We start from the raw sequence: 26,306 nt of genomic DNA, 5'->3' as shown, positions 1-26,306 counted from the left end.
TGAGTGTACTTATAATTTAACTGATTTCACTTATGACCATAATAATAAGATGGCAAACCATGATTTATAAGCATAATGAAGTGATTTACTATGGGGGGAATATACTGTAAATTTTAACAGAACTTTGGTCTTTTGAAACAAGCAGTATGTTCCCCCCAAAAAATAAATCACGTTATTATGCTTTTAAATAATTGTTTGCCAATTATTATTATATTATCATAATGTGCTTCCTTACTTAAGCTTACAAGAAAATTATTACTAATAACTGTTGATAAAGGACCCAATAATTATTATTAAAAGTAACAAAAATGACCTTATAGAGAGAGCTAATTGAAAAAAAAACAAAATTCTATCACAGGTTATACATCTAGATTTTTTTTCCAGAGTGGAAATATTTTCCTTTGGTTAAAATTGAAAAAAAGGACTACATTGAAGGATAATCCAATTGCTTTTTATCTGTTTGAGATAAAGTTTAACACCAGTAGATAGAGTATGTAGCTTTGGATTTGTTTGTAAAAAAAATTGTATGTTTAATCTGTAATTAATAAGTTGAATTTTACTGGCACTTTTCAGATTACAAAAAACATCTGAAGAAATGAATAATATTATAAAGCTTTTTAAAAGATTTGCTTCTAAAACTGATGTATTTTCAAAATTACTCTGTACGTATGCAATTCTAAAACTACATAAACATCCTGTTCAGTCCATGTTTATTTCTTGTGTAGTTAAAACTACTAATCTATTGAAGAAAATTAATTATTATTTAGAAACCTGAAAGTGGAAAAGGCTTTTTCAGTAAATAATTTTATCACAAAATAAAAATGAAAATTCCTCTAAATCACCTGGTTAGAGCATTTTAGGTTCATTGGTTTATTAGTTATTAATGTACCAAATGAATTTTCTGATTTTAAAACTACGTAATAGACATATAAGAGATACACTAACTTTTGTAATAATATATAACTTTATGGTTTTAAACATAGTGCTTACAAACATTTGTTGGTATCAAGATATATGGATTTATAAATGTTACAAACTTAATCTTTTCATTGGAAGTTTGTGAAAAATACCTTAAATTAAGATATATTTACTCTAGCCTGCAGATATATGTATGGATGTAGACAAATTAATTTGTTTTAATAATCAAAACACATTAAGAACTAAGTTTTATGAGCCATGATGAATCTAGGTCCTGGAAACTTGTTATTCAAACGTTTTTGTCTGAAGTGTTGTTGAAAGATTAGAATGTAGGCAGGAGTCCAGGAAAATAAAAGTCAAAGTATTTTTATCCATAAATTATAAAATACCATCTCTCAACATCCATCATCAGGTTTTTTGCTACCTAGAACAGTGTTTTAATTTCATTAAACAAGTGCAGCTGCTTTCTGACCATGGGTATACAATAAGTTACTTACTGCTGAAACTGTATGGGTTGTGAAAATGGTTCAGCATTCCATAATGAATTATTTGAGTATAGAACTAATTCTGCTCATTTGTTCAGCATTTTGCTGGATACACTTATTTATTGTATCATATTATTCTCATGCATGTTGCTCAGTTGTGTTTCTTGCAACTTTTTATAAACAGATCATATAGGCTTAAATTAATTCATCAAAAGCTATGTTTTAAAAGTGTAGCATGAAGGAAAAGATGTTGCTTCAAAAATATTCTGGTATTTTCAACTGCATGTGATCACTGAAACATAATTAATTGTTATAACCTTGCAATAATAGTTTATCGAGAAATAAATTTGTACACTGTGATTTTGCTTATTAAATTATCCTATTTTTTTATACAAAACGAAACATTTTATATCAAAATCTTGCAGTCGTAAATGTATAGTTGAATATTGTAATGAGGTTCCTGTTTTAATTACAAGGTAAGTAATAGTTGAGTATAAAATATTAAAATGGACAAGTATAAGACTATTTAAATTTATTATTTAGTGCTTTCCATTTAAGTCAGTCGAGCTTACGACTCTTTTCATTACTTAAAATGATATAAATCTGTATATCTGTGAACAATCACTGTGATATAAGTTTAACAACTACAATACTGAATTAGGCATTATTAGAAGGATAAATTTCCTATATTTGTTATCAAGAATAAAATTTCAAATATATTGTCAACTTCAATTGTAGTACTGGTTCTACATGTTATCATGTTGTAGACTTAATCCATCTATTCATGTAATGTTCTAATTTTTTAGTGTACTCAAACTATTTTTGTGCATAATTATTTTTAATACTTAAGGTCTGTAATATTGTAAAAGGTTCAATGTGACAAAGTAACCAAAGCCCAAATCGTTTCAAAGTTATCATTCTGCAATAACTTTTTAAAATCTAAGAATTGTGTAATTTCATTGGATGGTAAAAAAATGTCTTTTTATTTATGTGTTTCAACGTGAATGAAGAACATACTGGAAAGATATTTTTTGGAGACAGTTGCTTTAGAAATAAGTGTAATGTTTAAATGGATAATCTCATCAGTGACCATTGTGTAGAAAGTACAACAACTCTGAAAAAAAAGGAGGTTGTGACACTTGAAATTGCAAAGATAGGCCTTAGGTTAGGCCTCACTGTTGTTTATAAGTTGGTATATGGGTGCAGAAAAGAACATTATTCAAACACCAAGTAATTTACATGAAAAAAAATTGTTGTTATTTCAACTTAGTGTCCAAGAGACTATGCTATTCTTCAATCTAATGACAAAGGAGAGAAGCTCTCAAGCATCACAAAAGTAAATCCAAGAAAAAGGAAGGTACAAACATTTACTGGTTTGATTAATCAATGTGTTTTTCTCATGATTTCCATTGTATTTTTGTGCAGTAGCATATATTAAAATGTTGTCCCTATTTAAATATATCTACTAATATTTGCTGATTATTCCTAATTTGTAAGACATAAAACACCATATTCTTATTCCTAGCTCACAACATGTAAAACATCACATGATTATTCCTACTTCACAGCACAGAAAAATCTGTTTATTTCTATCCCACAGCACATAAAACATTATCTGATTATTTCTACCCCACAGCACATAAAACATCATCTGATTATTTCTACCCCACAGCACATAAAACACCATTTGATTATTTCTACCCCACAGCACATAAAACACCATTTGATTATTTCTACCCCACAGCACATAAAACATCATCTGATTATTTCTACCCCACAGCACATAAAACATCATCTGATTATTTCTACCCCACAGCACATAAAACATCATCTGATTATTTCTAGCCCACAGCACATAAAACATCATCTGATTATTTCTACCCCACAGCACATAAAACATCATCTGATTATTTCTAGCCCACAGCACATAAAACATCTGATTATTTCTAGCCCACAGCACATAAAACATCTGATTATTTCTACCCCACAGCACATAAAACATCATCTGATTATTTCTACCCCACAGCACATAAAACATCATCTGATTATTTCTAGCCCACAGCACATAAGATATAATTTAATTATTTCTACATTGTAGTACTGTAAAGATGTGTGTATATATTGAAGACATTCTCTATGTATTCCAAAGGAGATGTCTATATAACATAATGATGATGTCTATTGGAAAGTTAATGACAGTATATTGTAAAAGTGTTCTCCAAGTGGGACTGTCATAAGTCTTTGGATTTACAATGCTAAAATCAGTGGTTTGATTCCTCTTTGTAGACACAGCAGATAGCCTGATATGGCTTTGCCATAAGAACAAACACATTGTAAATGTAATGTCTGTGTAAATGACTATCTTAAACTAGAAGTTGATCATCAAGTATGTCAAACTTAACTACAGTATTTGTATAGGAAGTTTCTAAAACACAACTTTCTCTTTTGTTTCTATCTTTGCCTTCAGGTTTATTTTGCTAAAGAAAATGAAGTGTATGAGTCTGATAAGAACTACACCATTGAAAAGGTAGGTTTTAGCTGTTAGTAGACTGATATTTCTCTTATTAAATGGTTAATATTACTCTACTACACTTGTTTAGTGTTTTAATCAGTTTGCTGAATAATTCGGAAAAATAAGTTAGAAGCATCAATACTACATTTCTTCAAATTGTACATAAATGTAGGTTCACTGTGATGAGTAAAAGACAATTAAAAATACTATAAATACCTTTATTTAGTTTGGATTCCTAGTGGTTAGTGGCACTTTTTAGAAGATGATACATTTCACATTGTTGTATCTTTAGTAAGAACATTATTACAAATTTTGGCCTGTCTGTTTTTTGAAAAGATAGTAATTGTATAACTCATGAAAAAAGTAAAATCTGACAGAATTGTAAGTTTTGGGTTTTATGTACAGTTAAAGTTAATACATTTTATATATCAGAGCCTTTTAATGGTTTATGTGGAACTATTTTTTTTTGGTGTGTTACTTAATAATATTGTATTTCACAAGTACAACTTAAGTTGAAAGATAAAGGGTAAATAAATTTATAATACCTGTATTGTTGTTGTGTTTTTACAGAAGGTTACATCTATTGACCAAAACATTCTTCCCTCACCATATTTTTCTTCTGAGGATATCCAAAGTCTTGGTTCACTGCTCAAAATGTGGTAGGTGATGGCTTTTTGTGAAAGACTATTTACAAATAATAGTTTTCATTGAAAGTCCTATATTTATAAAACACACAAGCAATCTGTTTTGAAAGGACTATACCTACAAAGTATTAGTCTTTTATTGAAAGTATTTTTTTATAGAAAATTTAGTTTCTGCTAAAAATACAACAGAAAATAAGCTTGTATTCTTCATGAAAGTGATTCACACAAATGTTTTTCTTTGCTATACTAAAATGAGTTTGAAGCCTCACCACATTGTTACAGTCTGTTCAGTCATGCACTTTCTAAAGACCATTCATCTTTGCAATAATATTGCAGCATTGTTCCTGTTCCAAAAGGCTGTTGTACCTGAAGCACACCCATTCTACTTGCATTATTTTTGATAAGCCATTTATTTTCAGAAAATGATGTTTTTTCCAATGACCATTTCCTAAGTCTAATCTCATAGAAATCCAGATACTTCTGCACCTTGTTTCTTAACTGGTATGTCTTATTATGGAATAATTTGAACACTGGTTTCATTCTCCATCTGTGAGATAGAAAATTCTATTTTTATTATGGTTATGATTACTGTTCATTTATTATTTCCTTTTAATCATTTAGTTTTTCTATGATTTTTTAATTGCATTAAAATGCCAACTCACCTTCTAGCAACTCATTTGTATTTGGAGTAAATAAATAAATATGATGAAACTGACACCAGCTTTCCTAATGATGATGTACAGATACTATTAATGTAGCAGAAGGCTATGTAAATTTATGATCACATGAAATGTACTCTTGTGACCTACTCAGTGAATAAATACCCTGCCAGAAGCTTTACTATAGGAGAGAGTCACAAGATAGTGAATTATATAGTTAGTGAATTATTTCTGTTTATCGGTTGTTGTTATTAATGCTTAATTTGTTTGTAATTAGTTATTTTCTTTTTCTGATATCATCACTTGAAATAATATTAATGTTTATGATATATTGTTCATCAACATTAGTGTTAAGTCCTGGCTAGGCACATGTTTGTTAATCATATTTTGTTAAGTGTTTTAATTACATTCTAAATGTTTTTATTGTTGAATAAATTACTTTTTGTTGTTCTTATCAGCATGTTTATTTTACACAGCTATTTGAAGGATTTAATGATGTCTGTAACTTACTTTTTGAGAAGTAATAAGGCTGTGTGTGTGTGTGTGTTGAGAGAGAAGAGGTTGTGTTGGGCTAAACATTTTTTTACTGTAGGTATCTGTGACTTGTTGGTGATAAATTCAGAAATTAACAAACAGCATGCACTCCACTTGTTTTCAAAATAATATATATTCAAACTAGTTAAACATATGTACAACAAATTCATTACAGTATAAAGATGATAGGCATATAATAAACATTATATATAATTTTCTTCTTCTTGTCAATAGATCACTTAGGCCTATTCATTTGTTTTAGAGTTTTAGTTGAGAAGTCAAACTACCTTTCTCTATTTCTGTTGCACTAGTATTCCATGTAAAATTTACTTATTCTTTTATAGTGTAAGTTCCCAAAGTCATATGCTGCTTTTCTGATAATAGTCTGGGCCTCATACTTAAGATATTATCTGTCCCTTTTGTCAAAGCTCACTCAGGGTGGTTCAGTTACTTTAGAACTTGCTTTATTGGAAACAACTATACTTATCTTTTTCAACTGTTAGTTTTATTCAAACACATTAATTGCAAGGTCTGTATTAAACATTAAGTCTTTTTAGTCCTACAGTACTTAATTTTACATTTAAATTTTCTTTGGCTGAGCCCTACTTCCTATGACTTTACTTTCTTGTCTGCTCTATTTTGTCACTATCTTTATATGGTTGCTCCAGTCTTCTAGAAATCTCTGTACCCTCAACATTAATGGAATGCACATGACATTTGATACCCTCAGCATCAGTAACTTACAAGCACAACTTCTAACAATCTTCTGTTGTTAACTCTCTTGTTGTGAAAAAACTAAACATTAATAAAATATTAACTCACAAAATACATTAATTAATGTTAGCTATGCTACACCACAATCTTTTATATCTGACAAATGGTTGACTGTTAATATGTCATTGAAGTAACTTGTATAGCTTGTTCAGGTGGATATATCTGATAAATGGTCGACCATGAATATGTCATTAAAGTAACCTGTATAGCTCGCTCAGTAGGATATGTTTAACAAATGGTTGACCATGAATATGTCATTGAAGTAACCTGTATAGCTTGTCCAGGAGGATATTCTTCATAATCTTGATATTATTTTGTGCTGTTGCATGGTAGGTGTGGATGGCTTTTAGCTAGATGGATTCTCACCTGTTATAAGATGTTGCACTTTACTTACTGTGGTGACTTGATTAAGGTGTTGATTTCATAAGCTGAGTATCTCTAAGCTGGAATCAGGTGCTGAACTTGCTCACCTTTTTTGCTCTTTGTAATTTGATGATTAATTTCACTTTTCACTGACAAAAGAGTAGCCAAGGAGCTGATGGTGCTGTTGGTTGATTGTCTTCCCTCTGGCTACCAGCTCAAAATTAGGAACAGCAGCAAACAGCCTTTGTAGCTTTGCCATAAGCAAACATGTTTATCATAACTGGAATACAACTGGTTGAAGGTCTCTTTCTGGATGGCCCTGGGGACCCAAGTTGATCCATATATCTTAGTTTTCTAATGTCGTTATGTGCAAAGACTTTCTTCTATCTTGGAGGTATTAGTCTTTGTTAAAACATAAGTCTTTGTTATATACATAAGTGCATGCCATTGTGGAAAATGCTATGTATAATTAAATATTTGTCATGGTAAAAAGTAGTAGTCATAAACATGAGTTTATGTCAGAAAATTACTATAAATGAATATGTTAATCTTTGTCATTTGTTGCTGATAGGGAGTATGACCAGCTTGTCTATGAAATTTTTGTGTGAAACCCATTTATAGCTGTGGTGGATACTTTTAATATTTGTCTATGATGCAAGAAATAACACTGCATTGTTCAATATCTTCATAGCCCAGGCTTGGCAATAGTGTTCCCTGAAACTAATGACTCTGAAGCTACACATGTGTGCCTTACCCTTACTAGCATCACCAACAATTGTGTAGCTTACAAGGTAAGGCACTTGCATTGTCATTTCTTTGGTTGAATCTAGCTAATGTTTGTTGTTTTCTCTCTCTCTCTCTAAAACTTGTTCAGACTTGATCAGATGTGTTCTTTGTATTGTTGACAAATGCATTAGTGCATATAATTAAAAACAATGTTAACCATTGTCTTACAATGTATTAAGTCAGAATTTAAAATTAACTGAGACATTTTGACTAAAGTATTTGAAATATTTTAATCATTAAAATCTTATTTCTAGGTACTTTAACATGTGTGCATACACACAAAAATATCAAATTAATTTCTTATAATTTATGAATTGTTTCATATAAGCTATAATATTTTTTTAAGTTTCAAACAAGAAGATTCATAGTTGCTTACCGTTAAATAATGTGTAAGCTTTATGAATTTAAAAGAAACAATTTTTTGCATGTTTTTACTTGTAAATACCTAGACGTATGATATATTGATGAAACTATAGTAAATGAATGCTTTCTTAATCTGTAATCAGATTAAAAGAATTAGCTAAGATTTTCAATTGGTTTTAATATACAGAGAGCTACAAAACATTGAAGCAAGAGTTATGAATTAGTTCTTTATTTTACCCCTAGTTAAAAACAAACAACTTGGGAAACTACCATGTCCGTCCATACTTTGGTGTAATTAAGCCTGGAGAATACATTATTGTTCATATTCAACTAACTCCAGGTTAGTGCAGGAATGAATTACACTGATTATATCATTGAAATCTTACAAACTTACTGGATAATTTATTTTGTTATATGTATAATTTGTTGTATGAATATCATTTTATATTTGCCATCTGAGTTAAAAACTTGTGCTTGATTAAGAAGGCTTAAATACATTGTGTAACATAAATTAGGCTTTTAAACACTTGAATAAAAGGGTTTTTGTTATTAATATTCAGTGATATCAAGAAAACCCACTTGTAGAGAAATATATATGCAAAAACGGCTTGTTATTAATATAATAAAATAAATAAAATTATATATTCAAACATCTAACATTATCTCTACATTACAACATCAGTTATATTCAAACATGTTTCAGTCAGTTACCTTTTGTTTGAACCTGACGATGACCGAAGAGACGTTGTTACTTTCTATAAAATATTTTCTCAACCCAAACAAGCCGTTTTTGCATATATATTTGTTATTAATATCATTTATTACTTCAAGTTTTTGAAATATTTAATTTACTTAAAATGTCATTTCAATAGGAAACAGTATTAATTTAATATTTAAATAGAAAAGCTTTACTGATAAAGATAAGTGTATAATTTATATGTAAAAACGGCTCGTTTGGGTTGAGAAAATATTTTATGTATAGGAGCAAACAACGTTTTGACCGTCTTTGGTCATTGTCAGGTTCACAAAGAAAGAGGTAACTGACCGGAAGCTGACCACATGTTTGAAAGGGGTTGTGTAACTGAGTCTCAGAATGTAGAGGGCGGTGTTAGATGTTTGAATATATAATTTTATATTATTTATTTTATTATTTTTAATATAGGTATAAAGGTGTTCCTTTGTATTGGTTTATTTTGGGTTTAAGTTGTTGTATAAGTAAGGCTTCAAACATATATATGTGTGGAAGAAAATCTTTGCCTCATATACAGGGTGGCCCATAAGTCCCTACCCATCCATATATCTTATGTATCCAGTGTATCTGTGTGCTGTCCCTCACTCTCGCTGCATAATACTTGTCACAATATGCTCTTCAAGTGTAAATGGGCTGACATTGTCCATATTTCTCTGAAAAAAAAAGAAACAAATTTATAATACATGTGTAATTGAATATAACATAACTTATGGATGGGTAGGGACTTACAGGCCACCCTGTACTTTGTATGTTGGACATTAAAGATTCAATGTTGTCTATATTTTCTTTTTTATTCCATACAGTGTTTTGATAATTAAGTAATTTGAGTATGTATGTTATTTGAGAAGCATGATTTATCCCCTAGTTTGATATAGTTTTGAATGTAATAGTTAGGCTATTTAAATATAGTAACAGTTGTGGAAGATAAGTATTGTGTGAGAGATTATCGTTTTGATTGGTTTTTCAAAAAAGTTATATTTTCAAAAATGTTTCAAACATTTAATTATTTTTTGTAAAGTATCAAATTTGAAACTTTTAAAGCTTTATATAGGAATAAAAGGGTGAAACATTGTTATTAAAAGTTGAATAGCTTCTGACAAATAGGATATTTTCATTCCATAGCATGAGCAACACTTTTTCCTAAAAGGATTAATATGCATACCTTATTCTTACACAAATTATTTCCTAATGCCACCTTTACAGTCTGTATTTATATCTTAGATTAATTAATTTCGACAACAACTGCATCGTATCTTGTACACTTATTTAAGAAGAATAGAATAGATCACTTATGACATAGCTGTATTTTCTTTAGTTCACTTATTCTTATTCTAACAGAACTTTTTCTTTGAGTATGAATTATCATTTGATATTGATAAAATATATCCTTCATTTAAACCTAGGGTCTCGCTGTGGAACTACAGATAAATTACTTCTGTTGGCTATGGAAATTGAACATGAAGAGGTAAAAGGATTCCAAATTAACAATTTATGGAAAAATAACTCTCCAAGAAAGATTTTAAAACACAAGTAAGTATAAAATCTAACATGATTTTAAGGGATTTGTTTTTATATTATCATTACCTTATTTTCAGAGTAAATCATTGTGTACAAAGAAACAACAGGGTTCTTGAATACCTTGAAAGTTCTTGAATTTTTCAAGAGCAAATTCAAGGCCTTAAAATTACTTGTATTTTGACTTTTTTTTTTTTTTTTTTTTACAAGGTTTGGGAAAGTACTTTATTTTTTGTTTAAAGTTGTGTTATCTTAAATTTTATCCATTTTGGGAAAAGTGTGAACAAAACTTGTATAAATCTGAACTATTAATTCTTGTTATATAGTCCTCAATGTGTAATAACAAGTTTCATGTGTATAGACAGTGTTGTAAGCTGCAAGGTCTGTTATTAAACATGCAGTGTACATGCTAGACATTCAGCAGACTCAAAGGGTGTGGATTAACTTAAACTGTGCTACAGTTTCGTTTTTACTTTCACACTGAAACTCATTTAGTTAACTTGAGTGTCAAAATGTTTGGTAAATGTGTAGTGAACAGCAGGGGGCTTAACATGTAAATATTGGTGCAAAAATGATGTGCAGAACATAAGCTAGTTCCCTGCATTCCATGCAAAAGAATGATTAACTTATCTGTAATGGGTGAATCTGCATTTTGAAATCATGCTAAAGATTGTAATATTTGTGGTAAAAATGATTTGGTGTAGTTTACTATATTTTTTTTTACAATCTTTCTCAGAGCCTTTGGTAGATACCAAATCAAACCTTTGACCCAGCTGTTGATATTAAATTAGTAACAAAAAGTGTAATATAAGGCTTTATTATTTGGGTAACATAAGCCAGATTCATTTTTAAGCCCTTATCATATACTATATGCTCACACAGTTTATGTTTCCATCTCTTTTTAATTATATCTTTTCCCCTGGATTTCTTAAAAATGAGAAAATTAAATTGCATTTAACTCAATTTAAGAAGGCTCGAAAGGAAAAGATCCTTAATGGAGGAAAGTGCTAATGCCAAGGAAAATAAAGAAGAACATGGACTTTGTGAGAGACAATGTACAAGAGCAGAGCCAAAGACCAGTGATTTCTTGATGCCATCAACATCAGCTGTTACTTACATGTCTTATACCAGTTTGGATTTTATAACCTAACCTTATCAGCAAAAACCATACTGTTTTTGGTCAATTCAGATCTGTCTTTGGTTGGTACTCATACTAGTTGTATGAAGCGATCAGAAGCATTTTTTCAGTTTATGTTTAATAACAATGTAATAGCTAATCAGTTCACTTTTTATTTCTGTTAAAAATGTATAGTCAAATAACATTCAGGATAGTTTTTGCTGTTTGATGAGAGTTTGAATTGTGAGGTTCAAAGTAGTCTACTGTATGTGCTCATTAGATTATGGAATGAGAATTGTTTTCAGTCAAAGATACCCGACATTGTACTTCATGGTTCATCATATGTCTGAGCAGATTTACAAGAAATATGAAACTGTGGTTAAAATTTGGACTTCAGTGATCTTGTGTAACTCTTCATGGATAAACCTGATATCAACTGGAAGCTGTATTTGATCTTATGAGAAAATGTTAAAAAGTAAACAAGTAAGAACATTCTTAATGTGGGCAACTGTGGCTTTAATATATTCAATGTATTGTTAAGTTAATTCAGAACTAAACTGTGCAGCTACGGATTTGAAAGTTAACCATGCTCTTTGAATTCTGAAATTAAAAAAAAATCAACAGCTTAACATAAAGATTTCATAACTATGACAAGTTGCACATCTTACCTCTTTGATTTTTGCAGACATTGGTGATTTGAAAATGTTGATTTTTGCTGAGAGAATTCTTTGGGTCATGCTTCATGTTGAATGGTATGTCAATGCAGTAAAATCTCAAAATATTACAAAACAAAACAATAAATCATTTAGACATGTCCAGACAATTATTAAAGATGTTTATATTTATAAAGCCAAGCTAAACTTTTGCTTCCTGCATGCTAGAGAAGTCATGCCATTTTTGAAACTTTATCAGACAGACAAATCAGTGTTACAGCTTCTCTCCAATGACATGACATATTTGATCAAGGGACTGATGGAAAAATTCAACATACCTGAATTAATGGAAAATGTCTTATCTGCATTTAAATTTATACAACTTGTCATCTAGGATGCATCAAACCACAGAGATCTATCTAAACTGAAGGTTAATATTGAGACAGAAAACATTCTGATGGAAATCAAAGGAAAGTATCAAACATCAGACAAAGAGCTTTTAGAATTTGGGTGGAATGACAAAAAAATGCTGCTGAAAAAAGTATATACAACTCCAAGAGAAAACCTTACAGCAGCATGTTCTGGTGAGAAACTTGAACTTCCTTGATTGTATGGTCCTCATCTTGAATAAAGAAGCATGCATAAGTTGCTATCATAATTTTTAATTTTCCAGCACTTGCAAAAAATTGAGAAAATTTTATTCAAATGTTTGTGCTTCCATAATTTCTTAAATTTCTAGTAATTACCTTGTTGGTTATTCTTGGGTTAAAGGTCAAAACGCTGTTCTGATATGATTGGATGTCACTTCAGTCAAGTTTTACATGTTCCAAAACAGACTTCTTAACTCTATCATAACCATTTTTTTTACTGTGAAATTCTACTAATACTTGGATTTAATTTAAAAAAAAACGAACAGTTCTGTCATCTTCAAGCTATGATAAATCATTTAAACTTGTATCTAGCAAACTTGCTCATTATCTGCTACTTAAAAGTTACTTTGAATTTTTGTTTTATTTTTGGGTAAAATTTATATGCAAAATTAAGCATATGATACCAATATGGTACTTAACTGCTATCACAAGACTAGCTATTCTTGTTCAGTGTTGCCTTCTGTATGCAAACTATTTCTTTATGCATGCAGCAAGCCTTGTGCTCTGACCTTGTGGGAATGAATACATTTGAAGTTGTTCGTCATGCAAATCTTTATACATCATCTATTAACCAATAGTAGCATAGTATGTTCACATGATGCATCTGATTCCCTCTGTCATTCCATAGCTTTAGAGTGCAGACATTTTCTTTTGTGCTTTGCATTTCCCCTGTGACATAGTCTTGATCTTCATTTTTATATTTTGTTTAAATTACCACATTTTTCCCAGTTTATTATCACTGCTTTCCTGCACTAGAAAATTTCATGCAATTTTCATGAGTTATAAATTCCAAAGTCAACATTACCACTTCTGGGGCCAAACCAATGCCCATTTTTCTGCCCCAGGTGGAGTTGATCCAATTGTGGATCTTTTTAATTTTTTTCCATAGGGAAATTGAACTCTACTTTGGTCACCTTCTGTCCCCCTGATTTTGCCCAAGCTCCTTCAATTTCAGCTGACAGTATTCAGCATGATGATTTTGATTGTCTTTTTCCTCTTCCCAAGTTTGCCATTCCTTCTCAGTTCCAGCTTGAAGATTCACCTGGGCCTTTTCCAGCTTTCACAGATTCTGTATCTCTGGTTTCTTATATTTTGTCACCTTCCCCTATTTCTTATTCACCTCCTCTTTTTGTGTTGCATGATCATTCTTATCAACCATTTTTGGTATTTCTTTTTTCTCCTGATATTTGGGCCCCAGTTAGGTGAAGGAGATCTATATGTCATGTTCCCCAAGAACATTTAATCAAGACACCCTTGCTCACCATTGGCAAAATATCTGTTTATGGATACACCAGTTGTTGGGTTCCTTATTACCCCTTTGGGTGCAGTTCCTGAATCTAATGGTAATTCACACGTGCCCAATATTCTTGCCCTGATTTTTTCATGTTGCCCTAACCACCCTTCTCTGGTGTTTGTCTTCTATAAATCTCATTTCAGAAGTTTTTCACAGAAATCCCAAGGGGTTTTCTGCTGATACCCTTCATAATTCTCTCTTCCACTTTGGCCCATATTTCCTTTTCAACTCTGTTGTTATCTAAATGGTTTCTTTGTTGTTGGGAACTTATTGATTAGCAGGACTCCATATTGACTTGTGTTCATCTACCTTCCACTTATCTCAGGGACATACATTGTTCTTTCTTTACTTTGACACTATCCCTGGCATATTGAGGCATGGATAACATCCACCCAACAACAATCAACCCTTTTATCTTCTGTATCCCATTTGTCTTGACCCAAGTCTTTCATGTTTGCAGACATCACTCATTTATTTCTAATTGACATTTCATGTACCTTTTATTTTATTTTCTATTGTCCATCTTTACGCTCATTCAGACTACAATAGACTGCCTTGTCCTGTCAGTGTCCTGCAGTGTTATATTGCATGTGCAGCTACACTTCAGGGTACATGCAACTGTCTTTTCATTCCCTGGCAATCCTTCTCCTTTTGTAATCTTTCAACCCTCTACCCTTACAAGGTGGATCCACCTCCTTTTTTGTTTGGTCTGGCCCTTCTTCCTCCCATGCTTTATTTCATGTGTCTTTCCATTAAATCTGTCATCTCACATTTTTCCTCCCTTCTTGTCTTCATTGTCTCTCATTATCTTCATCACATCTCACTTTCATCTGCTTCTGGGTTTTGTCTTCCAGCTGTATCCGTGCTCCAAACATCAATACAACTTTAACTGGTATGTTTTATTCCTTTTCCTCTTCTTTTATGAACCTTTCTTATTTTTTCTCTTTTTCAAATGGATCCTGCTCTGTAGTAAGTGGTGCCTAGTCAAGTATTCTTTAACCTAAAATCTGCACTTTGAGCCATGTTGACTTGAGCTCTCTTGTATGTGGCTCCACACAATCACAATTGAGATGGGGTATCCCACAAGATTACTGAAAGGTTATCTACCTTTCAGTAGCTTCTTGATAAATATTGCTGTTCTGGACTGTACCACTCATGGACTGCATAGGTAAAGCAGAACAGGATAGCTGTTCATCCCACACATACCTTGAGTGAATAACTCAATATGGTCTCCTTTTCAGAATTGGGTTTTGTGGTCACCCATTGAACTGTTTTTCTCTGGATTCTCTATCACATTTTGACCCTCATTCTTAAAGTGGAGTATGGGGGTCCTTACAACTTTCCATTTCCAAGCCATTGAGGTGGTCGATCATGGAGGTAACCTCCTGAATAGGTTACACAAAAAGTTGCTTTAACCATTCAGTCAAGAGTAGGGTGGTGGTATACTGTGAGTGTGGATGTTGGCTCCATAAAGTTGATCCATCCATTTGCTGGTGGACAAGGCCTCCTGTTCACTGTCAAATGTTAAAAGGTTGAGTTTTCAATTGTCATTTAAAGGCTTTTACTTATATTTCTTTATAGTGTAAATAAATAATGTTGTTGTAGGTGTCTGTGATGTGTTGGTGGTAAATTCAAAGATGAGCAAACAACATGCTCTCCACCTGTTTTCAAAATTGTATATATATATTCAAAACTAGTTTAACATGTGTACAACAAATCCTTTACACTATAGTGAATATAGAGGCATCATAAACACTGTATGGTTCTCTTTTCTTGTGACAAATCCACTTAAGCCCATTCAATTACTTTAGAATTTTGGTTGACAAGCTGAACTACCTTTCCTTATTTCTGTCACACTAGTATTCTGTGTATGATTCATTTACAGTTGGTGGTGTGAGTTTTCACACTCACATGCTGCTCTTCCAGTAATTGTTTGGTTTTATGTCTTCAAAATATCCTCTGTTCCTTTTGTCAGAGTATGCTCAAGCTGATTCAGTTACTTTAGAGCCACACTTTGATGGAATGAATTATTATTCTTCCTTTATTACTGTTAGTCTTACTCTAACATATTAAACATTAGATCTATCACTTTTGATGCAGTTTACTTCATGCTAGACTTTTCATTGATCATGACTGTTTCCCACTCATCTCATAGTATTTATATGTTTATTACTAAATTGCCTGATTGCTATATTTTGGACATCAGTGAGTTACAAACACAGTTTCCAATAATTGTCTGCTCTTAACTATCTTACAGTAAAAGAAAAACAACACAATCATGCAAAATAAACTAAATAATATCTACACTAAACTATCTTTTATATCATAACAACCACAATACATGGATTTGATCTATCCTCTTACAGACTGACGTGGCCTCATGATGCTATTTACACAATCACTAAAGTTGATCTGTCACTTTCCAAGATGTAGCCTCCTCACACCACTTGCACTATCATGGAGTTAATTTACCACCTTACAAGTTGATGTGTCCTCCTATTGTTATTTTTCATGATCAGTGGAGTAAAATCTATCACTTTTCTGGGAGACTTAAATTTCTTAACTTTTGCTATACTATGGATTTGAGCCATCACTTGACAGATTAGTATCACTTCCTACTATTATTTTTCATGACCAGTGGAACAGATCTGTCATCTGTTATATGTGGCCTCCTTTTAGAATTTCCACTACCATTGAAGTTGATTTGTCACCAGACTGGTTGACTAATATTCCTACCATTATTTCACACAAACAGTAGAGTTGGTCCATCACATTATTAGGTGATGATGTCTCATGTTACACATTCAATGCACACTAGGGTTGATCTGTTGCAAATGCAGTTCACCCCTTTCATTAGGAGTCTACATTCTACCTTCATGTGGATGTTGGGTCCCAACACTGAGGTTTTGGATTGGGATGGACCAAACAACACAAGTCCTTGCACAATCTGAATCCATCCTCTCAATGCTGGATTGCTGACCTTGGATTGCTGTAGGGTGTTCATGCTTGTGTAGTACCCAAGAATTAGAGTGGATCTTAATATCCAGTTTTTGGGTTGAAGTTGAAGACATTATGGCCCTCGTCCTACCCTTGCATGGACATTGTTACCCCATAGAGGAGGTTTGGGATTTAGTTATCTTACTGAGTACAGATTGACATGCCATAGCAACTCTATACCTCACAATTTCCATTCTTGTGCTTTACAAATTATACACAAAGGCAAAGAGTATACCTTCCTCAGAAGTGGTGAAGTTCCACCATTCTTATCTTTGGATCTATTTCTCTCAAGATCAGGGTTATCCTTTGGATGCTTTGGTGATCTTTCTTTTATTCCTTTGCACTGGTCCCTCCTTCTTATCAGTGAGGGTTTCTAGCTAATCTCATGATAAGATGTAAGAACCATATTAAACACTATAATTTTCCAAATACTGCAAATGTATTTCTAATATGTACTTACCTCCTTTCACACCTTCCTCCTCACTTCTCTGTTTCTCACACTTTCTGCCAAACTTTGAAGGGTAGGTTTAGTAGAAAGTGTTGAGGGAGTTAAGTGCACATGCTGTGCTACTTTTGGTTAACATATGATGCGTGAAAGATGCACTGGAATATAGTAATTCCAGAGAGGGTGGAGTGCAAGGCTTGTGGCATATATATAAGAAAAAAATTGCATATAAAAAATAGCACTGAACAAGAATAGCTAATTTTGTGAGAAGACCTAAGTAGCTTTTGGAAATATGTTTTCAGTATTGGAAAATTATGACTTTTCTAGTGTACTGGTATTTCATGTTATTTGTGATATTAGCTTTCTTGCTTTTAAATTAATTTTAATAAATGGCTGGTTGATTTTTAACATAATGGGCTTGTTTGTCATAAGTAGATCTATCTGGGTGGATATAAAGGAAATTATAGCAAAGTCTTTAATTCTTTTCAGATTTAGATGTGTACATCCTGGGTTTATGCTAGAAGATGGGGTAAACAAATCTCTCAAGACTGCCTCTGTTCATACCCAAACTGATTACCCCCCATGCAAAAGTTCAGAAGATAAACTAGAAAGCATGCAGAAGGAGGTAAATAAATTAGGTTGCTTCAATTATACCATTAAATAAAGTTTATAAGTTAAATAGCTTAGCTCCTTGTATCACGTACCATGGGTAATATGTGTAGAAATAGGTGTGGCTTGTGCATCAATCACATTAACATGCTGTAGTGTATATATGGTTTAAAATTTTCATTTATATTGTAAAAGTAATTTATCATTATTGAATTACATCTTATATGTTGTAGTAAGCAATAATGAATGTGAGTTTATTATGGAAAATTTTAAAAAAATTTTACTTTTAAATGGCTTTTTTCATGTTGAGATTTATTTAACAAGCAGTAACAAATGTGACTCGGAAATGAACAGTAATAATCTGTTTTATATTCAGAAAGTCATTTCTGGTATAAGGTAAAACTAAAGTATAGCTTCTATAACTGAAGCACAATATTTAGTAAGCACAAGGAAACTATTATTATTAGTTTGTGAGCTACTCAGCTATCATCATAAGATACAATTAAACGTGATAACAAATATTACGGAAACACAAGGTAACTATTATTCAGTTTCCACTTTAATAAAAAATGAAAATACAATATGAAGAAACATAACAGGCCTACAGAGCATCTATTATTGTTGTTATTAACTCATGAATAGAAAAAGTAAAATTAAAGTCATTGTAATGAGATGCAAGTTTTCATTGTTTCAGATACTGCAGCTGCAAAACCAGAATGGCATCCTTCAGAAATGTCAGAAGATGATGATAATATTGTTATTACTGCTTGTTTTTCTTCAGTTTATTGTTATAGTGAGCCAACAGTTTTATTCCAGGGACAGTTATGACCAACCTATTCTGTCATCTAGTACATTTGAGATAAATTATTAGGGTAAAAGTAACAATTTTAAATAACATTAAATATTTTGAGAGCAGTATTTCAATAAATATTGGATAAAATATGCTTTATAGAAAATAACAATTTCATCTTATACTGTGTTTCATGTGACATTAGAAATGTCTGTTTAGTGTTCTATCATGCTGTCACTAGTTCTTAACGAGGTTGTTCTTGATTAAAGAATGGTCATAGTATTAGATTTCTGATTGAAAACAGGTGTTATCCATTGTTTAAAAGAAAATATATTAATGTAATGAGAAAGTATGTTAAACAAAAGTTTTGATTTATGTGTTCATGATTTTTATGTATATAATTTAATACACTACAAAGTTTTTAAAATAGTGGAGTATATGTGTTCTTAAATATGTTATAATTTTTGTCAGTTTTTAACCTTTTAGTTTAGTGTTAATAAATAATTGGAAAATGTGAAAAAAGTTGGTTGTGTAGTTTTCAGAAAGGAATTTCATTAACATCTATAAAATGTTGTTATCTTTAGGAATTGAATCTGTGTACTGTTGAGTAACTGAGAATCCTCACCAGTAACTTACTGAATTGTGCATTGTTCACACCTTGTTGGATATGTGTATATAAACACATGAAAATTAGAATCTAAATATCACTAGGAGGACAGTTGAATTTCAATATCAAACAAGCTTCCAAATTCATATTCTCATTTCAATAAGATAAGTTTTCTCAGAGTTTCAAAAGACATTAAGACAGCTGCTTAGGATCCCTTGCTAAGGGGGACATTCATAAATATTTTGTATAAGGGACTGTGAAAGATGAAGCTGCAAAATTCGAAATCCACATGGTTGACTCATTGAGAAATATATCTCGTTATGTTGTATGACTTCCATCCCATTTTTGATTGCTCAGTATAATGAGGGGCCTTAAATTTTGTATATTGTCCAGGACCCTGCAGTGACACAGGGCTAACACTAAAGAGTTGAATGTAAAACTTTTGATTAAACTGAAGTCATCCACTAGATAGGTGTTTTTTTTGTTTTTTTTCTTTTCATTTTCCAGAAATAATCATTCCACATGATTTATGATGTTATGTCTATAGAAGAAAATAATGGTTTTGTTGTGGTTATGGATTATATTCACACACCTGCATCTAATGAACAGTCTGAGACCTAAGTAGATTGTTTTAAGAAGTAGTTCTCAATTATGCTGTGTTTTGTTATTACCTTTATTACTGTGTTTGTAATTATTAAAATATTTAGAGTGGAATATACCTTCTAATTATGTATGAGAATTGAATGAACTGAATGGTTTTATGGCATTTTAACATAACAAGCTGTACATTATGAAAGCACATTAATTTGTTAGTGAATCCTATGATTTTGTTCAAAGAACCAAAGAAGGTCCTTGTAATAAGAGATATTGATGGTTTGACCACCTTTCCTTTGAGTAGTATTAGGGACATCTGTCTGAACCATAAAAGTCTCCTATAATATATACCCCATGGGCATATAATATGATGTTCAGGGTGAAAATTCCAATTCCTTGTGATTTTTTGTTTTGTTTTGTTTTAACTGAAGACATTTAGTAAGTATTGAAAGACCATAATATTTTAAAGATTATTTAAACCTAATGGTGTTCCAAGTTGTTACTTTAGATTCACAAATCACTTAATTGGTTAGTTGTGGAAATTTTGAGTATGCTTGAAAAGCATGTTTTTATATTGGGTTTTTATACTAGTTTTAATCTGAATCACAGTGGTAAATTCCATTGTGAATCACCTTTCACCTCACTTTCTTTGAAGGATTTTATTGTAAATATAGACATTTATGTATGTGTATACGTATATATAAACACACACACCTTACAAGATTCTTTATTTTTTACCCATTAAGATTCTGTGATGTTCAGGTGAGAAAATGTACAGTTAACTGTAAAATAAAGAAAATACTGGTATATTATAACCACTTGAAAAGACAGATATTAACACAGTGTTGTGTGAATATGTAAGTTACTTTGACAATACTTACCTGAATTGTTGTCAAATGTTATAAAACATTGATAGTTGCAATACCATTTGATTTAAAAAAGTAATGATTTTACCTGTTTAAAATACTATCTCCATAAATGATAATGTTCAGATGATTTGCAATTTGCCAAACAAAGAAAAAAACTGAGTATGAACTTTTAGTGAAATCACTGCTTAAATGCTTCGTAATTTACTTATAGTATTTAGCTTCCCTTGTTTGTAAACTGATAGTAAGTCAGAAACCCATATTCCCACCAAATCTTATCATGACATTTTGAGGTATAATTGTAATCGTTCCAGGGACCTATATTATTGTTACCCCTAATTAAAGCTTTGTAATCTTTTGAAAAATTACTTCATATTTCCTTATAATAGTAGTATAAGTATTCTTATTATAGAAACAGGATTTTTAATTGGCCCATTCAACTAAAAATATTCCCACCAAATCTTATGTCATTTTGAGGTATAATTGTAATCGTTCCAGGGACCTATATTATTATTACCCCTAATTAAAGTTGAATAATAATAAGAAAAAAGCACTAGTAATACTAGTGATGGAACATTATCAAAACACTGTCTTGTCCCTGGCAAAAATGCAAGTCACTCATATGATACAATATATGGACCCAATTAGCAGTGAAAAGTATAAACATAAGTCAATACTATGAGGGTTAAAAAACCCATAAAACTATTGTAGTACTACTAGTAGTGGAAAGTTATTAAAACCTTGTTTGCCTGGCAAAAACAAAAGTCACCCATATGATACAATATATGGATGGTAGTGAAGAGTATTAATGTAAGTCAGTAATACAAGGGTTAAGAAAGCCATAGAAAAAACCACAGTAGACAAGTTTTAGACTATTTCTATGTCCATTAACTTAAGACACTATACATAAAATCAGACCTGGTCAGTTTGTTTCATTTTTATTTTGATTATTAAACTAATTCTGGTTAGAGGATTCATATTTCTTAAGTAGTATTAGTTACAAGATGAAGACTTATTTCTTTACAAATAAATATTGTTAAAATTATAGTTATATATTTTTATACAAAAAGTTATGGTGTATTTAGGACTTTTTTCTAGATGTACTTCTACTGGCTGTGATGTTTGTTAATTTTGTTTCTGGTCTCATGTTAACAATTAACTTTATATACAATTTTGGGATTTGTACACAAGTTGAGTGGCATGTTTATTTTTATGTATATTCAAACATATTTTGAAATTTTACAACATATTTTAAGGGTTGCTTATAACCAACTTATTTTGTAAGATGTAATTTTATTAATAAATAATGTTATTACATATTTTAGTTTCAATGTTATTTTTGCACACCGTCAAATCTGAAAACACAACTTTAATTTCTATTTGCTTTGAAAAAGTACCCCATATTTCTTTTTATTGATACATTTTTACATCATATTAACAAGGGAAATGTTCAAAACTATTATTTAAAGAAAACCAATTAAGTTGTTTTAAATCTTCCTATTGTGAAAAACCTAACCATGGTTATAAGATGAATATTTAAAATGTTTAAAAAGTTACCTGGTCACAGTTGGTTATCATTATTGTTGTTATCCTTCAATTATTATATATAGATATGCTTGTATACTAGGTATAAAACAAAGTAGATATTTGCTGGTGTTGTTATTTTAGCTATATGTAAGAAGCATTTATTAAATTATTACATAACTTTCAAGATAAAAACAAAAGTGTTTCTGAATATTTTCTATATCAGATAAGGCCCTTAAGTATATTATCAGTATTTAATGTATACACTTGAATAAAAGAATTCTTGAAGCAGTAAAGAAAGAAATATATTAAAGTAGGAACTTTTTTATAGCTTTGTATCAGTCATATGATAGGTTCTTAGTAAAATTAATAAGTTAACTTCAAAACGTTTCTAGTTTCATCTTATTCCAATTTATTGACAGTGATACAGATTGATAGTTATTTTTTATTGTAGAATACTCAAAAGTTATTTAATGATACAGTTGTGAACTAACACTGAAAACAAGGGAGAATCATCAATAGTTGTAGCACTTAATTCTTTTAGGTACGATTAGAGTAAATTTAACAGTAAGACCTTTTTATTCTTTTCCTTTAATTACTCATCTGGATCTCTGTCATCCTACCTTCAAATTGAAATTATTTTAGGCATGGTTAAAGTAAATAAACTAAGAGACCTAAGGCATGATCAAATACATCAATTGAAAGTGTTTTACTTCCTGAGTCCAAAACTCTATTTGGGTATCAAATCAGTCAAGAGAGATGATAGAGTCAATATGAGAGTTGCAACTGAAAATAAATTATATTTATATTATGTGTTTTTAGTCTTCCACATTGCAGTGTCAGAGTGCTAGTTAATTCACTTTGTTGTTATTGGCCAAAAGTAAGTCAGCAACAACTGTAACCACTTCTTGTTGGAAAATAAAACATGAAAATTTTATTTGAAAATTATTAAATCACTATGAAATTATGGATAAATTAAGTAAATTAATAATTAAATGCAATAGTGGTAAGAAACAATCATTAAAATCCTTGCTGCATCACAGAAGAATACACTCATAATATATAAAAATATACAAATTCAAGAAATTGATTTAGTAAAATGATATAATACCCTATAACTCAAGTGTTTTCAAAACTGTTTGGGTTATAGGTTATTGCATATGCATTAAATGAGAGAATACAATATATTCAGGATCTGACCTTTTCTTAGTGGTCTGATTGTTTTATATTTGGTCTGTCTGATTTATTTTCCACCACACCAAACATTATTTGTCCTAACAGCTTCAGCTTTTTAGTCTTTCTACATCTGCTTACTTTTAATATTATTATTACTTTATACTGCCTTTTAGACCTTATCAAAGTATGTTAAAAATATGCAACAAGAAATTTTGGACTTATAAAGGGGTGTTGGTGTAATAGTTGATCAGTCTATAAAGCCATCGAAGCAGTTGCTGTCACTAGTGGTAAGGCAAATTGGGTTTCAGGTTGTATCTACAGAAATATTGAATACAAGTCTAAAGAAGTTATAATTTCATTGTATAGGCCACTGATAAGGCTATGTTTAGAATATTGTGTTCAGTCTTGGGCGTCTTGGTTTGGGAAAGTCACTGAATTATTGAAAAGAGTCCAGAGAATGGTTATTAGTATGATGCCTGAGATGGAAGGGTTGTCAAGTGATGAGAGGCTGAAATCTCTTAAATTGTTTTCTCTTGAGAATAGAAGAGTTAGTGGGATCTGATTGAGGTGATTCAGATTATACAGAGAATTGACAGTGTTGATACATCATTTTTTTTTCATATTTAACAGTAAGAATAATAGGACTAGGGAACACAAATATACATTTTGACAAGGGAGGAGCCCCTTTCAGCTAAGACAGTTGTATTTTTCTAGTGGGGTGGTTGGGTTGACCTTTGGGATTGATTGCCAGCAGATATTGTAGAGGCAGTAAATTTAAATGAATCTAAGAAAAATCTTGATAGGAATAAGTTAATTTAGTACAATGATTTGTACTTACGAGTGTTCTTCCTTAGAACTACTTTATTTATAGTGCATTTGTTCTAAACAAATCATAAACATTTCTTTTAAATATACATTTTAGAACCAAAAACATATTAAACCCTAGAATAGAATGTCCAAAAACTAATGTAACTTATCTGGCTTTTGAATTAAACTATAAAAAATTGTTAGATTCTTGGAGCAGAAGAAACTATTGCAAACAATGAAACTGAGGCTAAGTACTTATGGGTGCCAAAACAACTGTATTGGAAATCTTGTAAATAAAAAGCTACTCTTTCTGTTGCTAATAAATAATCCAATAAAAATGTTAGAGAGAATTACTGGCATTTTTGGAAAGAAAGGATGAGATGGGAAGGATGTGTTATGTTCTTGCATGCAAGTGTCTGTAGTATGTTTTTCTTATTATTTAAACATTTAGAAAATCATGTGAGGGTAGAAAGAAAATCTGGGAAATTCTGAACACAGATGCATCAAATGTCTCCAAGAAATGAAAAATGAGAATTGATTTACATATTTCCTTCTGAAATTAAGAAATATAAAAACTTGAATTAGTTGATGCATTTTGATACTAAGCGTACTGGCATACGTTAATAATAAAGTTGTTTAATTACTTTCTGAATGTATATGTAAAAGGTTGTGACTTGTGCACTTTGACCCAGCAGTGCACATAGAGTGTTAGCAGTGGCTTTCCAGATCATTTGTTCTTTACCAACAGGATAGACAGGTGCTAATTACATTATTGCTGATGCCAACACAAATTCAATGACTGCTGCATCTCCATCTACTTTAATTTAGTGAAGTGTGAGTTAGGTCAAGCTACACACAGCTCAAAATATATGTAGCAACCAGCTTGAACCCTGAGGTATGATCACTTCTTTGGATAAACGTGAACTTGGTATCACATGGTGTATGTGTTGGGAATGATACAAGGACATAAAGTTGGTTTGATAGCAAACCTGAAATAGCAAAGGCCTTATTTATCTCACTATATAGCAGGCACTGTAATTGAACACACCACGTTGACCATTTAACACAAATTTTGTTTTGACAAACTAGCTGTAAATGGAAAGGTATGTTGTTGACTGTATCCTTACACTGTAACCAAAGAAAGAGAACTTAGGGATGGACCTTCCGAAAAAAGGGTCAGCCACTTACGTACGTACAATGGATGAAATGTAATTCTGTGAGCTGACCATCCAGTAATAACCTGGGAACAGTGTACTGCATGTGGTATGTTGAAACAGAGGTTATAATATCTAAATATTTATGTGGTGTTCCATGGCCAGGGTATGCTATGAATATATTTTAGTGTGTTGTCACTTTATCCTGGGGTGATGAAACTGGTTATGCCAATAATTATTGTCAAGAAAAAGGAATATCAGTGCCTTTTATGGACCTTAAGTGGGTAAATGTGTTAACATATATTAAATTAGTTTCTTTGCTGAAGACAAGTGTCTGTATGTAATGTAATAAGACTGATGGTTCAGTATGTTAGATCATGGTTTTTCAAACTATGCTCCAAGGAGCCCTTGGGGTCCACTAGTTATCTGGAGCTCCACGAAGAAATTTTAGAATGTTAATACTTTTTTCCCTAAAACTACGGCCTGGCATGGCCAAGCGTGTTAAGGCGTTCGACTTGTAATCCGAGGGTCGCGGGTTCGAATCCGGGTCGCACTAAACATGCTCGCCCTCTTAGCTGTGGGGGCATTATAATGTTACGGTCAATCCCACTATTCGTCGGTAAAAGAGTAGCTCAAGAGTTGGCAGTGGGTGGTGATGACCAGTAGCCTTCCCTCTTGTTTTATGCCCCCCAGTGGCTCAGCGGTGTCTGCAGACTTAC

General features: G+C 31.5%; 1 protein-coding gene across 6 annotated transcripts in view; it reads left to right on the top strand.

Annotated features, from left to right (window-relative positions):
• LOC143256022 (motile sperm domain-containing protein 2-like) overlaps positions 1-20,912 on the top strand; it is a 61,055-nt gene extending 40,143 nt beyond the window's left edge. For all 6 annotated transcript variants that reach the window (XM_076512588.1, XM_076512589.1, XM_076512586.1 and 3 more), the window contains 8 exons: positions 2,674-2,760; positions 3,871-3,930; positions 4,486-4,574; positions 7,581-7,680; positions 8,282-8,378; positions 10,193-10,319; positions 17,950-18,085; positions 18,764-20,912. In XM_076512588.1, the coding sequence (XP_076368703.1) occupies positions 2,674-2,760; positions 3,871-3,930; positions 4,486-4,574; positions 7,581-7,680; positions 8,282-8,378; positions 10,193-10,319; positions 17,950-18,085; positions 18,764-18,940 (873 nt within the window). In that variant the 3' untranslated portion in view covers positions 18,941-20,912. The remainder of the gene's footprint in view (positions 1-2,673; positions 2,761-3,870; positions 3,931-4,485; positions 4,575-7,580; positions 7,681-8,281; positions 8,379-10,192; positions 10,320-17,949; positions 18,086-18,763) is intronic.
• Positions 20,913-26,306: the final 5,394 nt, after the last annotated feature.

Source organism: Tachypleus tridentatus, chromosome 7, assembly GCF_004210375.1.
Source record: "Tachypleus tridentatus isolate NWPU-2018 chromosome 7, ASM421037v1, whole genome shotgun sequence".
Classification (NCBI taxonomy): Eukaryota; Metazoa; Arthropoda; class Merostomata; order Xiphosura; family Limulidae; genus Tachypleus; species Tachypleus tridentatus.
The sequence above is the reverse complement of the archived record's forward strand: the minus strand, read 5'-3'. Positions and strand labels throughout refer to the sequence as shown.